This window comes from Lynx rufus, unplaced genomic scaffold, assembly GCF_022079265.1.
Source record: "Lynx rufus isolate CCGP_SWC_20201006 ecotype Redwood Valley unplaced genomic scaffold, mLynRuf1.p SCAF_6, whole genome shotgun sequence".
Lineage (NCBI taxonomy): Eukaryota > Metazoa > Chordata > Mammalia > Carnivora > Felidae > Lynx > Lynx rufus.
In genome coordinates this window covers 79,883,222-79,898,068 of record NW_025814878.1, presented here as the reverse complement: position 1 = coordinate 79,898,068, position 14,847 = coordinate 79,883,222, and the positions used below count along the sequence as shown (strand labels likewise).

Below are 14,847 nucleotides of genomic sequence, written 5' to 3'. Positions count from 1 at the left end.
CACGGTCTGTGAGTTCGAGCCCCACGTCGGGCTCTGAGCTGACAGCTTGGAGCCTGGACCCTGCTTCGGATTCTGTGTCTCCCTCTCTCTCTGCCCCTCTCCTGCTCATGCTCTGTCTCTCTCTCTCTCTCTCTCTCTCTCTCTGTGTCAAAAATAAATAAACATTTAAAGAAAAATTAAAAAAAAAAAAAGAGTAGCTAAGGGGCATGCCTGGCTGGCTCAGTTGGTGGGGCTTGAAACTCTTGGTCTCAGGATGGTGAATTCAAGCCCCACACGGAGTGTGGAGCTTACTTTAAAAAGAGAGAGTAGCTGAGCTCCAAAGTTGAACTTCCAACAAAGGAAGGCCTACTTTGCCAAGGTTGGAAAAGAATGGGACCCTGATATATAGGATAAGACATCTGGATTGATGCCCCCGAAAATCTTTGAGTTTCCATATTCCTGTGAATCCTCTGAGGCTGCAAAATTGTCTTATCTGAAGAGAGCTACCTCACCCAAGGTCATACTCCCTTCCTGGGGCAGGCCACATTCAATAATTGATCAATGTAGGGATACAAAATCTTGGTCCTCTTACCCCAACTCAGGACAACTTAAGGCCTATTCCTGATCCAGAAATCCCCTGCTCCAGAGATCCAGATGAGGCCTTCCTTAGGCCTGCATCTTAACTCACTTAGCTGGAGTGGCTTCCTTTCCCTCCCCTCCACAGATGCTGATCCCTAATGAGCATCCTGCACATGGATAGGCTTAAAACACCTGCTTCCCAGGAACCCAAACTGCAACACACGGTGAGGCAAGACTGCCCAGGGTTCCTGACACTCTCACTGACAGCCACTCACAGCTTCAGATCTGCCAGAGATAACTAGTTACCAAGTCTCTGTCACACAGTTCAAGTCAAAAATGGGGGGAGTCAAAACTTGACATTGTCTGCTAGACTTTTTCACTCCTTACTTTATGGCAGGATGTAACAGAGTCAAAGTTTTACAAGCAGCCACTCTCCTTGTGTCCTGGCTCCTTCTAGAAAAGTAATAGAGACCAAATACTGGAGGGTAGATGATCCTAAGAACGCTGATGGGAACAAATTGCAGCTGCTGCTCTTGAGCCACTTTTTGTAATATAACTAGAAAAAATAATTTAGGTGTGAATTCATATTTCTTTTTTTCACTATATTTCTTATAGAATGAGGTATCATTAATCTTAAGAGTTTACCACACTGACAAAACAGTCGGTGGAAAGAAAGGATAAGAGAAATGCATATTGATGACTTCTGTCCTGAGGAGGATTAGGCAAGGACATTGGCCAAGCATTAAAAAAAGAGAGAGAGGGGCGCCTGGGTGGCGCAGTCGGTTAAGCGTCCGACTTCAGCCAGGTCACGATCTCGCGGTCTGTGAGTTCGAGCCCCGCGTCAGGCTCTGGGCTGATGGCTCAGAGCCTGGAGCCTGTTTCAGATTCTGTGTCTCCCTCTCTCTCTGCCCCTCCCCCGTTCATGCTCTGTCTCTCTCTGTCCCAAAAATAAATAAGCGTTGAAAAAAAAATTCTAAAAAAAAAAAAAAAAAGAGAGAGAGAGAGAGAGAGGTGAAAACTAGTTATGAAGAGAATAGAGAGCACCAGATAAATCCAGGCAACTGGGAGTTCCATTTGAGATAGATGATCATGCAATATCACTCGGTAAGTCTGTCTATGGAAAATGACAAGCTAATTCTAAAAGTATTTAGAAATACAAAGGATTAAGAAGAGCAGGACTCGCCTGTAGGGGAAAAATAAGAAGGTAGAGCTTTTTTTTACTTATTAAAGTTTATTTATTTACTTTGAGAGAGAGAGCGACTGCATAGTGGGAGAGGAGAGGGGCAGAGAGAGACTCCCGAGCAGATTCCACAATGCCAGTGCAGCACCCCAGGCAGGCTCCATCCCAGCAATCAGGAGATCACGACTTGAGCCGAAATCAAGAGTTGGACACTTAACCAACTGAGCCACCCAGGCACCCCAAGGTAGAACTTTTCTACTGCATATTTAGACCCTTTTAGATATATATTTTTTTTCCTTTTAGACATTTTTTAAATTGCAACAATTAAGACAGTGTGGTTTTGGTGTGAGAATAGACAAATACACCGATGAAAAAAGCAAGAAACCCTAAAATAGACTCATGAACATATGGAGACTTGATTTATAGCAGAAAAGGCACTTCAGGGAAGTGGGGGAAGGGTAGTCTTTTCACAAATGGTGGTAGGGCAGCTGAATACATATCATTGAAAAAGGAAATTAAAAGGGGTGCCTGATTGGCTCAGTCAGAAGAGCATGTGACTCTTGATCTCAGGGTTGTGAGTTTGAGCCCCTTGAGGGATGTAGAAATTACTTAAATAAATAAAACTTTAAAAAATAAATAAGTAAAAAGGAAATAAAAGGAAGAAATGTGATCCTACCTCAAACTATACACAAAAAACAATGGGGAGGAGGGGGAAGAGAAGTGGTTGTGATGTAAAAAGCACAACACAAGGGATCCTTATGGTATCAGAACTGTCCAGAACCTGGACTGTGGTGCTGAATACACAAACCTATAGGTCAGAAAAACTGTATAGACCTGAATTCACACACATATACACACAAACACAAACAAATACAAATAAAACCAGGGAATAGGTCTGTATCAATATCCTGGTTGTGATATTTTACTACAATTTTTCAAAATATTTCTATTATGGGAAATTGGTAAAGTGCACAAAGAATCTTTCTATGTTACTTCTTGCAACTGCATGTGAATCTACAATTATCTCAATAAATTTTTCAATTAAAAAATAAATTATAGGGGCGCCTGGGTGGCGCAGTCGGTTAAGCGTCCGACTTCAGCCAGGTCACGATCTCGCGGTCCGTGAGTTCGAGCCCCGCGTCAGGCTCTGGGCTGATGGCTCAGAGCCTGGAGCCTGTTTCCGATTCTGTGTCTCCCTCTCTCTCTGCCCCTCCCCCGTTCATGCTCTGTCTCTCTCTGTCCCAAAAATAAATAAACGTTGAAAAAAAAATTTAAAAAAAAATAAATTATAGATAAAGTGTAGATTAAATGCAAAAGGCAAAACAACAAACTTTCTAGAAGACAAATAGGGCCTTATGACCTCGAGGACAGGAAAAATTTATTAAATGGGACACAAAAGCACCAACCACAAGGGAAAAAAATTGATAAGTTGAAGGGCATTAAATTTTTAAAATATCTTCAAATGATACCATTAAAAAGGTGAAAAGGCAAACCATAGACCAGAGGAAATATTTACAACACATGTGATGAACAAAGGGCTCATATCCAAGATATATACAGAGCTCCAAATCAGTAAGAAAAATACAGACAACCTAATCAAAAAGTGGGGAAGAGACAAACAGGCACTTCACAACAGAATAAAACTATGAAAGGTGTTCAATTTTATTCAGGAAACTATGAAATAAAACAACTGTGAGACCCCATTAGTTTTCCATAGGAATAGTTAAATTTAAGATTGAAAATACTAAGTATTGGCAAAGATGAACAACATGAACTCTCATATACTATGTTAGGAAAAGTGTAAATGACAACTTTAGAGGGGCACCTGGGTGGCTCAGTCAGTTAAGCATTCCCCTCTCAGTTTCAGCTGAGGTAATGATCTCACAGTTTCATGAGTTCGAGCCCCACATCGGCTCTGCCCTGACAGTGCAGAGCCTGCTTGGGATTCTCTCTCTCTGTGCCCCTTCCCTACTCACGCTGTCTCTGTCTCTCTCAAAATAAATAAACCTTAAAAAAAATGACAAGTTCAGAAAATACTTTGGCATCATCTTTTAAGTTTCAGAAAACACACTACAACTCGGCAATTCTACTCGTAGGTATACCCAAATGGTATAAGCCCCTAGCTAGGTATGTATCACTACCCCCAAGAGATTTGCATTTGTACGTACACTGGGAGACTGTTACAGACTGAACTATGTCCCTCCCCAAAATTCATATGGTAAGGCCTTATACCCCATGGTGATTATCTAGAGTAGGACCTAATTAAGGTCACATGAGGTCATAAGATCTGATAGGACTGATACCCTCATAAGAAAAGAAAGACACCAAAGCTCTAGCTCATGCACTCACTCTTGCTCTCTCTGCACACTCAGAAGAAAGACCATGTGGGATACAATGAGTAGGCAGCCATCGGCAAGCCGAGGCCTCACCAGAAACCAACCCTTGGATCTTGGGCTTCTAGCCTCCAGAACTGTGAGAAAATGAATTTCTGTTGCTAAGCCTTCAGTCTGGTATTTTGTCCTGGCAGCCTTAGCTGACAAGTAAGAAACATACAAGAATGTTTATTGTGGCACTCATTATAATAGCCCCAAACTGAAAACAACCCCCAAACCCATTAAAGTTAGAATGGATAAATGAATTGTGGTATATTTATATAATGGAATATTATACAACAAGGAAAATAAATGAAACAGCTATAGGCAACAAAATGGAGAAATCTTATCCTGAATAAAGTTAGTCATGAAAGGAAACAATATGCATTCTTTTACTTTTACTTTAACATCCATTAAAAAAGAAAAACTTAAGTATAATGTTTAGGAATGAATGCTTAGGTGATATATAATTACAAAGACAAGGAAATGATTACCATACAAGAACTTTTGTTAAGGAGGGGAGGGACTGGGAAAGGCACAAGAGGGACTTCTAAGGTGCTTGTTGACAATAGTCTATTTTTTTTTAACTTAGATGATAAACACATGGGTGGTCACATTGTGATAATTCATTGACCTGTACATTTATCTGTGTTTTGCACACTTTCCTACTCATACACAGTAAAACCTTGGATTGCGAGTAACGTGTTCTGCAAGTGTTCCACAAAACGAGCAAACATTTCTAACAAATTTTAACTTGATAAACATGCGACGTCTTGCAATATGAGTAGTACCTGATACCAAATGTCACATGATCACAACTGAGCTCTTGAAACTCGCTTTGATATACAAATGCTTTGGGTTATAAGCATGTTTCTGGAACGAATTATGCTTGCAAACCAAGATTTTACTATATTTCACAATAGAAAAATTTTAAATATTTCTGGGAATGACAAAATATAAAAAAAAAAATTTCCTAGGAAATCACACTACAAATGCTCTCTCTTATATGATGGCTTATCATAGCAGAAGGCTAAAATTAACTAAATGTCCATCAACTAAGACCAGCAAAATAAGTCATCTTATTTTAATGTCATAATACATCTATATACTTAATTAGCATTTTTTCTTCTTTTTTTATTTTAGACAGAGAGCATGCACAAGTGGGGGAAAGGGGCAGAGGGAGAGAAAGAGAATCTTAAGCAGGCTCCAAGCTCAGTGCAAAGCCCTATGCAGGGCTCAATCCCACGATGCTGGGATCATGACCTGAGCTGAAATCAAGAGCTGGACGCTCATCCAACTGAATCATCCAAGTGCCCCTATTTAACATTTTTAAATGGTTTATTTCTATATGTACTAATATGGAAAAATCCCCAAGATAAAATTATGTTTAAAATATACAGATGAACATATGAAATGTGTTGCCACATATTAAAATATATGTGCATATATAAAATATGCATGTACAAACATATAGTATTTATTTGGACATTTTAGCATCTTGTGGTGCCAAAAAGTAAGGGAGTACTAAAACAAAGGATGGATACATATTGAAACAACACACCATAGAAGCCAACCTGGACAAACTTCCAACCCAAAAGAAAGAGCCAAAGTTGGGTCAACTTGAGCAACAAAAATGATAGTATTGAATTATACCCCAAATAATTTTTTCCCATGCCGCCTCCCCTCCCAAAGAAATTGTTTCAATCCACAGTGCATACTAATATAAATGAATAAATTGGAGAGAAACAACTGTTAAGAAAGATTCCAATTAATAAATGTAAATGAAATGAGAGAAATAAGAAATCACTAAAACAGCACAGTAATCATTGCCTCTGACAAGACTTACCAATAGATGCTAAAATTAGTAAGTTTAATTAGAAGGTTTAATGAGAAACAAGATATTTATATAGTCTCAGTGTATCTCCCCCCAAATATTTAACAATCACAAATGGAAAAACAGTAGGTTTACAGCACAGAATCTACGCAAGTGATTTTCTAGCCAAGTGATCAAGGTTAACATCAGAGTAGCACATACTGACATCATATATCCCCTGATATGCTGTAATGAGAAGAAAACATGGTCGCATCATCTCTGTGGCATCCTTCCCAATAATGCCCAATCAGCTAATCATTAAAAAACATACAAATCCAAACCGAGGACACTTTACAAAATAAGTGACCGGTATTTATCCAAATACCATGTCAAGGTCATGAAAGACAAGGGAAGACTGTGGAACTGTCAAAGATGAGAAGAAACAAAGGAGACAACTAAATATGATGTGGGATCCTAAATTGGATCCTCAAACAGAAAAAGTACATTAGGAGAGGCGCCTGGCTGACTCAGTCAGTAGAGCTTGTGACTTTCGATCTCAATCTCGGGGATGTGAATTCAAGCCCCACGCTGGGTGTAGAGATTACTTAAAAATTAAAAACCTTTAGGGTGCCTGAGTGGCAAAGACAGTTGAGCCACTGACTTCAGTGCAGGCCATGATCTTGTGGTTCGTGGGTTTAAGCCCCGAGTTGGACTCACCGCTGTGGGCGTGAGCCAGCTTTGGATCATCTTTCCCCCCCTCTCTCTCTCTGCCCCTTCCCTACTCACCCTCTCTCTCAAAAATAAACATTTTTTTAAATCTTTAAAAAACTGTTTAAATATTTAAGGGAAAAAACTGCATCAGTGGAACAACTGTTGCAATCCAAATGATTTCTTAGTTTTGAAAAATGTTCTGTTATATAAAATGTTTACTTAAGTAGAAGTTCAGTGAAGGATATACTGGAACTCTGTAGTATTTTTGCAATTCTTTTGTAAGTCTAAAATTATCTAAAAATTTCAAATAAAGGTATAGATCAATGTATGAAATATCCTGCCACACATTAAAATACATCTGTATATGTACATATAAAATATGCATATATAGACAGACATAATATCTCTTGAGGGGCAATAAATGAGAGGCTTACCTTTCTCTACATACCCTTTTGTATCTTCTGAATCTGCATGTACATGCATTACATATTTTTGAAACTAAATTGTTTTTAAGCAAACTCTACACCCAACAAACTCACCACTCCAAGATCAAGAGTAACATGTTCTACCAACTGAGCCAGCCAGGCACTCCTTGGAACTAAAATTTTAAGTAAAATGAGACTTAACGAGTGGTTGCTACACTTGACTATAAAATGGCACTTAGCCTAGAAGCACCTGGGTGGCTCAGTCAGTTGAGCATACAGCTCTTAATCTCAGCTCAGGTTTTGATCTCAGGTTGATGAGTTCAAGCCCTGCATTGGGATCCATGCTGGGCATAGAGCCTTCTTTAAAAAAAAAAAAAAAAAAAAAGGCACTCAGCTTAATGATGAGTTCAGTTTTCACAGAACTACCCTATGAAACAAGGTCCAGTTTCCTTCCAGAATCCATCAGCTACCAATATGTCTGATCTGAGAGGGTTTTACTTTCCTTTTGGGATCTTAAAAATTTACTGAAATCCAAAGAAAGCATAAACTTATTTCTGGGTAATATTATTGCAACTCTGGGAATATATCATAAATATCATTATATATATAATAATATATATATAATGATGCATTCCTAGAGTTACATATATATAATATATATTATATATATAATATATATAAGACATATATATTATATATAACTTATATATAATATATAACATATATATTTTATATATATTATATATATATAAATATTATACATATAAAACTTGTGCTCCACTCAGGTATTAAAATAAGTACAGAGATAATGAAGAAACTAAAGTCTTGATACTAGCATTTCTCCAACTAGTTTTAATGAAACTGTTATAATCTATTTTGTACTCACTGTAATAGAAGAGCAAGACACCATAAAAGCCTAGATTCCAATTCTAACTCTGCCACTCACAGGCTGTGTGACCATGGCCAAGTGGCTTCGTTTCTCTGTGTCTAAGTTCCAAGGGAATGACCTAACCACCCATCTTATGGGTTGTTTTGAATATTGAATAAGATCACACATCTAAAACAGAACATATCTAGCACTTAAACTTTCAAATGTTAGCCAATGTATTTTGAAAACCTTTTGGCTCCTTTTTAAAGCTTTTAGCATTTAAGAGAATCTAAAATATTAGATTTGTGACCTAATTACATTTTAGAAGTTTCATTAAAAATAATCATTTTAGGGGCGCCTGGGTGGCTTAGTCGGTTAAGCGTCCAACTTCGGCTCAGGTCATGATCTCGCAGTCCGTGAGTTCAAGCCCGCGTCGGGCTCTGTGCTGACACCTCAGAGCCTGGAGCCTGTTTCAGATTCTGTGTCTCCCTCTCTCTCTGACCCTCCCCTGTTCATGCTCTGTCTGTCTCTGTCTCAAAAATAAATAAACATTAAAAAAATTTTTAATAAAAAAATAATCATTTTAAAATTTAAGCAAATTACATTTATAAATACATATATTTTGGGTTATTATGAAGGAGTATATATGTATTTAGTTTTATTAGAGAAATGTTAATAGTCATAGAATAAGTAATCAGATATCAAACAGGTATATGTAAGAGTATCCTTTCTCTTTAGGCAGAATGACTCTCCACAAAGCCTCCTGAATCCTCACCCTTCTGGCTTCCTGTTATGTATGTTCCTCCACCTCACAGGACCTGGTCCCTCCACCACGGCTTTGGGCAATATCCCTCTTGCTTTCACAAGGGCTTGAAGGCCTCAATTATCCCCTTCTGCCTCCAGATTGTTAGCCTCTCCCTTCCATCGTGTCATCCCTACCCTGACCCAACATTCTGTCCTTTTCTACAGCAAATGACAAGCTCCTTCTCCATTGCCAGCTATTTCTTTGTTCCCCACCTCAACAAAAAACTATCCAGGTTTTACTATCCAGGAGCTTCATCAGTTCCACTTGTCAAAGAAGTCTACTAGACATACTTCATGTGCATCTCCATTTAAGTCCTTCAACTCATTCCAACCTAGTTTCTAAGAACCCCAGAGTGGCAACTGAACTGTTCTACAAAAGCTAGCAGAAAGCCCTGGGCACACAAACCAAGGACCAGTTCTTTGCCCTCATCTGACTAGACTGCTAGGCAGTATTTCCAGCAGACAACTCCCTCCTTTAAACTCTCCACTTTTACTGGCAGAGAACCAGGCAAGAAAGGAGAGATTGATTCTACAGCAGGGGGGCACTGGGGAACTGCTCCGAAAAAAATTTCACATGGCCCCCAAAAGTGAGAAGCTGAAAACATATTTTGAAAAATTTTGTCTTTCCCTCATCATAATCTGGAAGAAACACTGATCAACACAAAGCCAGTGAAAATTATTTATTATAAAACCATTGAAATGGCTCTTAAAAGTTCGAGTTTGTACTATCAACAATAGCCAAAATATGGAAAGAGCCCAAATGTCCATCAATGGATGAATGGATAAGGAAGATGTGGTATATATATACAATGGAGTATTACTCGGCAATCAAAAAGAATGAAATCTTGCCATTTGTAACTACGTGGATAGAACTGGAGGGTATTATGCTAAGCAAAATTAGTCAATCAGAGAAAGACAAAAACCATATGACTTCACTCATATGAGGACTTTAAGAGACAAAACAGATGAACATAAGGGAAGGGAAACAAAAATAATATAAAAACAGGGAAGGGAACAAAACATAAGAGACTCTTAAATATAGAGAACAAACAGAGGGTTGCTGGAGGGGCTGTGGAGGGGGATGGGCTAAATGGGTAAGGGGCATTAAGGAATCTACTCCTGAAATCATTGTTGCACTATATACTAATTAACTTAGATGTAAAAAAAAAAAAAAAAAAAAAAATTCGAGTTTGCAAAAACTTGAACGTGACACAATTAAGAACAGATGCCCCCACACCCATCCTCATCCCCATCTTTCATGGCACAAAACAAAACTGGATGGAGCCTTGGCCTCCTATTGCCTGGCCAGCACCTCTTCTGCAAGCAATGTCATTCCTGTCCCGAGGTCAGCCACAAGCATGCTGTCTGGATAAGGGAATAAGGGATTCCAGACAGGCCCCAGCCTTAAACTGAGCGTGGAGGTCCCGGCAGAATTTAGCAGCCATCTAAAAAGTGGCTAAAAAGAAAGCAGCTGGTCACGTGCATGTTTTGTGGTGATGACCCCAGAGCGGTGGTTCTCAAACTTTGGCATGCATCAGAATCATCTGCAGTCTTGCTAAAACACAAGTTACTGAGCCCACCTCCAAAATTTCTGATTCTGTGGGTATGGGATGGGCGCCAGAGTTTGCATTTTTTACAAGTTCCAGGTGACTCAGCCTCTGCAGGAGGGACAATGCACTACGTTTTGAAATCCGCTGGCCTAGGGTATCTAGTATATCCACAAAAGAGATTTGGCAGAAGCCTGACCCCTGAAGGAGCTGCCCAGAGAACTCACTGGGGACTTCTAAGCCTGGCGTGCACAGATATCCTAGATTTTCCACATTCAATCTAGCCACAGACTCCTTCCCAATCGCATCTCATTCTTCCTACTCAGGTGCCAGGGCCCACACCCAGGGATATTTAGATTTAGTGACTGTTTTCAGAACTGTCCCAGACTCTTACACTAAAGAAGTGGAGTGAACCAGAAAGATACGGAAAGCGAAAGCCCCCTTCCCAGATCCCTGGGCAAATGAAGCTTTCCGCACCAGGGCCCCTGAAGCTACTCACCTCGATTTCGGCGGATCCGAAGCTGAGAAGCCATTGTCTACTCAGGAGCATCGCAAGGTACTGGTAAAATGGCCACCCAATAATGAAGATCAGTACTCCGCATCCCGGGATGTCTTTCGCCACGATTAAGACATCGAAGCACCTCTGGAATACCGTCAGCATTTCGCCACTCTGGCCTGTGAAGGGAAGAGGACGCTAAACCACAGCCAGGGACAGCCCGGGTACCGCAAGGCCAGCCGGCAGGAAGGACCAGTTATGAGCTTTAGGTTACGAAAGAAAGGAGCACTCGGGGTCAGAGTCCACCCAGGCTGTAACAATGTACAGTTTTGAGTTTTTTGGATCCAAAATCTGCTTATTGGTATAGTTTCCCACTCATGTTGATTCAGGGTGCTTTTAGTGCTGCTTCCGTCCGAAGGAGCATCCTTCCGTGAGCCTTGCTTTTTCTCCGGTCGGCTGGCACAGGCCGGTGGTGCAGCCCACGCACACCACCACCGTCTGAGCGTGGCTGAACACTGTGGTGATTTTGTAGCACCCGGGGCACTCCACGTTCACGAAATAGAAGTTGGGGCTCTGCACCAGGCGCTGGGCGTGTTTTCGTGGGCAGGTCGTCACCGTCGGCAAAAACCTGTATCAATGTATAGTTTAGAGTTCCAGGAAATCTCGAGGACCACTAGGTTAAGGCCTCCACCCTGCGAAGGGAGTAACGTAGGCAGGCACCCGACGATATGCCGACAACGGGACTTCGAAGGGCAGGAGCTTCGCACGCACGCAGCAAACGACGTCGGTAACATCCACAACTCGACACATGAACGATCTCTGGGTTCTGACCGTCCTCTAACGACGGTCCCCGGCGCCGGCGGGGAGCGCGGAGCCACATCCCGCCCCCCAGCCTCCGGGACCGGGAGTGGGGCGCTGTGCTCTCGCAGCGCGCCGAGACCTCCCCTTCCGCGGCCGCTCCTCGCGGCCGCTCCTCCCACCCGCTCCCGCTGAGCTACCCCCCGCCGACTCCGCCGCCCGCCGTTTCCTGTAGCCTCCGAACGAGCATTTCCCGCGTTCAGTCATTCGGTTACCTACCCTGCCGTCTAGGGGCCCTGGAAAGTCCCCAGGACCGCCAGGCTCCTAGTTTTCGAGTGTCTCTGGCCGGCTGCGCAGCCACGTGCGTCTGGCACGGCTGAGACTGGAAATGGGGCCCCCGGGGCACCGAGGGACCAGCTAGTTAGGGTGAAAAGCAGGGGAATCTGGAAAAGGGGATAGGGGGAGAGAAGGGAAACCTCTGAGAATTCCACCATCTTCAAAATCTCCACACCTTCGAGAAGGCCCTTCAGTCCTGCGTCCTGCCACAGTCGCAGGAACCACACCTGCCCTCGGGGGGAGAAACTGTGACGGCGCTCAGATCGCGGCGGCGGGACTCAGAGCCGCGTTGACTGAGTGTCTTCTGCGCGCTGTGTGCTGAAATCGTAACCACCTACGAGAAAACTGAGGCTCCGGAGACTGAACTAGTTTGGAAAGAGGGGAACGTGCACTAGGATCCAAGGCCCTGTGGCTCGAAGGTCCGAGATGTCCGTGCGATACCTGATTCCCCTACCTGGGCATTCTGTCTTACATACTCTAACTTCAGATTCCGAGACAAAGCAGGTCCGCTGGAACCTTCCGGGCAGGTGAGCTCCGCCCTGGGCACCGCTTTCCTCATCCAGTCCCCCAGGCGCCCTTCCCATGTGTGCTCTGCACCTGGGCAGCTCCCACCATTACAGTGCCCAGCAACGCTCGGCCCCCCTCGCTTCTCCGACCCAGGCGGCGGGTAACCCTTGGCAATCATCCGTACCGTGAGATCACTGGGGACTCAAAGCAGGATGAGGTCCGTTCGCAGCCGAGAGCGAGCCCCAATCCCTGGCTCTTTGGAACCATCTCAGATTTAGCACCCCCGCCAGGTTCACCAGGCTCTCTGAGTTGGGTAAAATTTTTCATCTGCCCTTAAACCGCGGATCAACTTTGGGGCGCCTGGGTGGCGCAGTCGGTTAGACGTCCGACTTCAGCCAGGTCACGATCTCGCGGTCTGTGAGTTCGAGCCCCGCATCAGGCTCTGGGCTGATGGCTCAGAGCCTGGAGCCTGTTTCCGATTCTGTGTCTCCCTCTCTCTCTGCCCCTCCCCCGTTCATGCTCTGTCTCTCTCTGTCCCAAAAATAAATAAACGTTGAAAGAAAAAAAAAATTAAAAAAAAAACCGCGGATCAACTTTGTGAAACACATATATGCGCTGTTTGTGTTGTGGTTTGGTAATTGCTGCAATTCACACATAAGTGACGCTTTTTGGTGCATGGGGTTGAGTGTTGGGAGTTTTTTGCAGTCTGTAATAACTTCCTGGACCTGGCCTTTATCAAACCTCTTCTTTTTATTAATGTATTTTTTAATTAAAAAAATGTTAAGTTTGTTTATTTTGAGAGAGAGCAAGAGTGAGAGGGGAAGAGGGAGATAGAGAGAGGGAGAGAGAGATGAGAAGCAGGCTCCATACACCTGAGCCAAAATCAAGTCTGCTGCCTAACCCCTAACCCATTGAGCCACTCAGGCTGCCCTCAAACCTAGTCTTCTACTCTCCTTAGCACAGATTATTTCTTTTTCCTATTACATAAAAAAAAAAAAACCCTAAATATTTCTGGGTTCCCCATCTGCAAGGCAAAAGGCCTTACCTTAGACAAACCACCTCTCCTTCAATCACCGGCACACTTTTTCACTCCTTTCTTTGAGCCTTCACCTTACCTTTTATCTGCAACTGTGTTATAAGTTTCAGGTCTATATACCACCATTTATGTTGTGGTCCCAGAGCCTGAGCTATAGCTATTGGTAAGCACTGGAGACCTCACTTACAAGTCTGGATCTGGACGGCTCCTGGCGCATGTGCAGGACTATTAAAAGTGCCCAAACAGCCTTCACAGTTCACCACACATCTATCAACATGCAGGGAAGTGAGAACAAATTGGGAAGGTAGCCTAAGGGATAGTACTAGGCCAAACTTAAAGTCCTGATTTGGTCATTTACGGGCTGTTTGGTCTTGGGCAATTTATTTATAGGAGATTGGGTTTGCCAGCCTAAAAAGGAAAATAATCTTCTTCTCCTTGCAAGAATTGGGGGGGGGGGGCGGGGAAGATTTCAAGTATTTGAGGACTACTAGGCATAAACTATTGCTGGTATTATTTTTACATGTCTATGTTTCATGGAAAAATGCCTCCACTTGCCTTTCTACCCACCCCTCCCACACAATCCATTCCTCTAGTGGTGAATAAGAAAAGATAGAGGCAGCCTCTTCTTTAAATGTAGCTGCCTTCATGCCTTGCATTTACAATGGCTACTTTTAAGATACAGCATTCCTGAGCCAAAGGCACTAAAGCATATTTTTAAAAACCAGCTTTTCCCCTGTTGTGGCTGCTTGACATTCCATGGATTAATGGCTGTAGGACCCACAGTCAAGATCCAGGCAGTCACAGAATTTTGTAGACTCGTAATTTTTCATTTATTTCAAGGTCAGATACTGACCCCAAAATAAGGTAGGGCATGCTAACTATAGGAAGGGATTTACCTAAGATCCATACTAGGGTCATGGAATCTGTACAGGCCTCAAATTTGCATATGCGGGTCTCAACAAATTCTCTAGAACAGCACTAACGGGCCTTTCCTTTTTGCAATGATGGAAATATATATTTGTACTGTCCAATATGGTAGCCACTAACCACATATGGCTATTGAACACTTGAAATATGGCTAATGGTATGAGGAATTGAGCTTTTAATTTAATCTAATTTAATTGCAATTGCCGCCTGTGACTAGTAGCTACTGTATTAGTGCAACTTTAAGCAATCTATTACCCACCATCTCCCCCAAAATTAATAAGCATAGATTTAGAATTTAGAAAATTTTCTCATAAACATGTAATAACCTAAAATTAAATAACAAAATATTAAATTGAAGCAAATCCTTTCAGTGTTTCCCCCTCCTGAATGAATCACAGACCCAGCTTTGCAAAAAAAAATAACAAAATCTAAGATGAGAGGAGAGGACATTGGCATAGAAAAACAAAGT

The 14,847-nt window shown here is 42.3% G+C and overlaps 1 protein-coding gene across 1 annotated transcript; it reads right to left on the bottom strand.

The window, feature by feature from the left end:
* Positions 1-10,806: 10,806 nt before the first annotated feature.
* On the bottom strand, positions 10,807-11,584 carry LOC124529148 (40S ribosomal protein S27-like). Its single transcript, XM_047103021.1, has 2 exons — positions 11,466-11,584; positions 10,807-11,402 (listed from the first exon to the last, which is right to left on the bottom strand). Exons 1-2 carry the CDS (start codon positions 11,582-11,584, stop codon positions 11,171-11,173), a joined length of 351 nt encoding a protein of 116 aa, XP_046958977.1. The 3' UTR covers positions 10,807-11,170.
* Positions 11,585-14,847: the final 3,263 nt, after the last annotated feature.

Coding starts and splice junctions, on each gene's coding strand:
- LOC124529148 (XM_047103021.1), bottom strand. CDS start 11,584: ATGTGTCGAGTTGTGGATGTTACCGACGTCGTTTGCTGCGTGCGTGCG. Junction 11,403..11,465: donor TACGTTACTCCCTTCGCAGG/GTGGAGGCCTTA, acceptor ACATTGATACAG/GTTTTTGCCGACGGTGACGA.